The 1392-nt window shown below is 62.4% G+C and overlaps 1 protein-coding gene across 1 annotated transcript in view; it reads right to left on the bottom strand.

The window, feature by feature from the left end:
• Window positions 1-1392, bottom strand: part of PIK3C2B (phosphatidylinositol-4-phosphate 3-kinase catalytic subunit type 2 beta) — a 33680-nt gene that overhangs the window by 21640 nt on the left and 10648 nt on the right. The window contains exon 2 of the mRNA XM_029962497.1: window positions 1051-1389. Within this exon, the coding sequence (XP_029818357.1) occupies window positions 1051-1389 (339 nt within the window). The remainder of the gene's footprint in view (window positions 1-1050; window positions 1390-1392) is intronic.

Genomic DNA, 1392 nt, shown 5'->3' with positions numbered 1-1392 from the left:
ATCGCTCTCTGGCAGCGAACAAAGGCCCCTCTGTCAGAGCAATTAACCCAGGCAGCAGCTCCCGGGAGGCACGGGGAGGTGGGGAGCGCTGCAGCCACTAAAGGCAATTTTAATGCTCTTTTATAATTAGGTTCTGGCACTTAGAAAGCCAGGAGTGACTTCGGGAGCCCCTGCTGTGCCCCTGGCCCCGCGGGGAGGGGGGATCCCTGAGGAAGGTGACTTTTCCTGTCATTTATCTCCTCCTCTTGCTGGAGGTGGGATGAGCTGTGCCACAGCCGGGGCTCTGCCCCTGCCACGGGCAGCCCAGCAGGGACAAGGGATGTGGCAGCCCCGAGGGTGAGCCAGTGGCAGTGCCAGCATTCCCTGACGCCTCTGGGAGCAGTGGGAAGTTATCCCAGTCACTGCTCAGGGAAGAAGGGAGCTGGGATTGGAAAGGATGTTGTGAGCCAACAGGAAAGGGATCTCCCAGCTCTCAGGAGGAGACTCCCATCTCTTTCCAAAGGATCTGGTGACATTTCATTAGCTGGCAGGACATGGGCCCATTGCAAATCACCTACAGGCTCCGGAGAGCTTGGCACCAGCATCCCTGGAGCAGCTCCAACCATGGGACTGGGCACTGCTCGTGCCCTCCAGTGGGCACTGGGCTTTGGCTGCAGGGTCTGGGGTCCAGCAGTGTCCGGGCATGAGGATGAGGAGAGGAGGCAGCACATGGAACATCCCACCCACTCGGTGGCAAAGGGATCCCGGGTGGGATCTGCCCTGCTTGGCTCCCAGACCCAGTTCTCCCACCCCAGAGGGTTTTGGCCGTGGCTGCATGATCTCACACCCCTGGAAAAAGTCTGACTGATCCCTGGGGACGATGTCTCTGCCTACAGATGCCTCTGCCCACGGCACAAACAGGAATCCAAGGAGCCGCAGCGACGGGACGAGTAAAACCCACCCGCAGCAAAGGGCACGCAGCAAACCCACAGCTCCCAGCCCAGCGCTGGGTTCCCAGCTCCCAGCTCCAGCCCAGCCCCATTCCAGGGCAGGGAAAGAGGAGCCTCTCACCGGGTCGACGGAGATCCTGCGGTTCTTGCCGGGCGCCAGGTTCTTCCTGCTGCCGTACGTCCGCAGGGGCACCTGGGGGGGCATGGTCTTGCTGCGAGCCACAGGCTTCCCGCTCGACTCCTTCTCCAAGATGCTCCTGCCCTCCTTCCAGCCCCGGGAAGCTTCCCTCAGCACCCCGGACTCGTAGGTGGACTTGAGGTTGAGGCAGGTGATGGCGTCGATGCCGCCGTAGCCGCCGAGGCCGAAGGGATCCTCCTCGGAGATGCGGCGGCCGAGCAGCTTGTCCTGCGCCCGCTCCTGGGCCGCCGAGAACATGTTGATGTCCCTGGGCTGGGGGCCCTT

Source organism: Manacus vitellinus, unplaced genomic scaffold (genome assembly GCF_001715985.3).
Source record: "Manacus vitellinus isolate BGI_N305 unplaced genomic scaffold, ASM171598v3 scaffold_47_pilon, whole genome shotgun sequence".
NCBI lineage: Eukaryota > Metazoa > Chordata > Aves > Passeriformes > Pipridae > Manacus > Manacus vitellinus.
The sequence above is the reverse complement of the archived record's forward strand: the minus strand, read 5'-3'. Positions and strand labels throughout refer to the sequence as shown.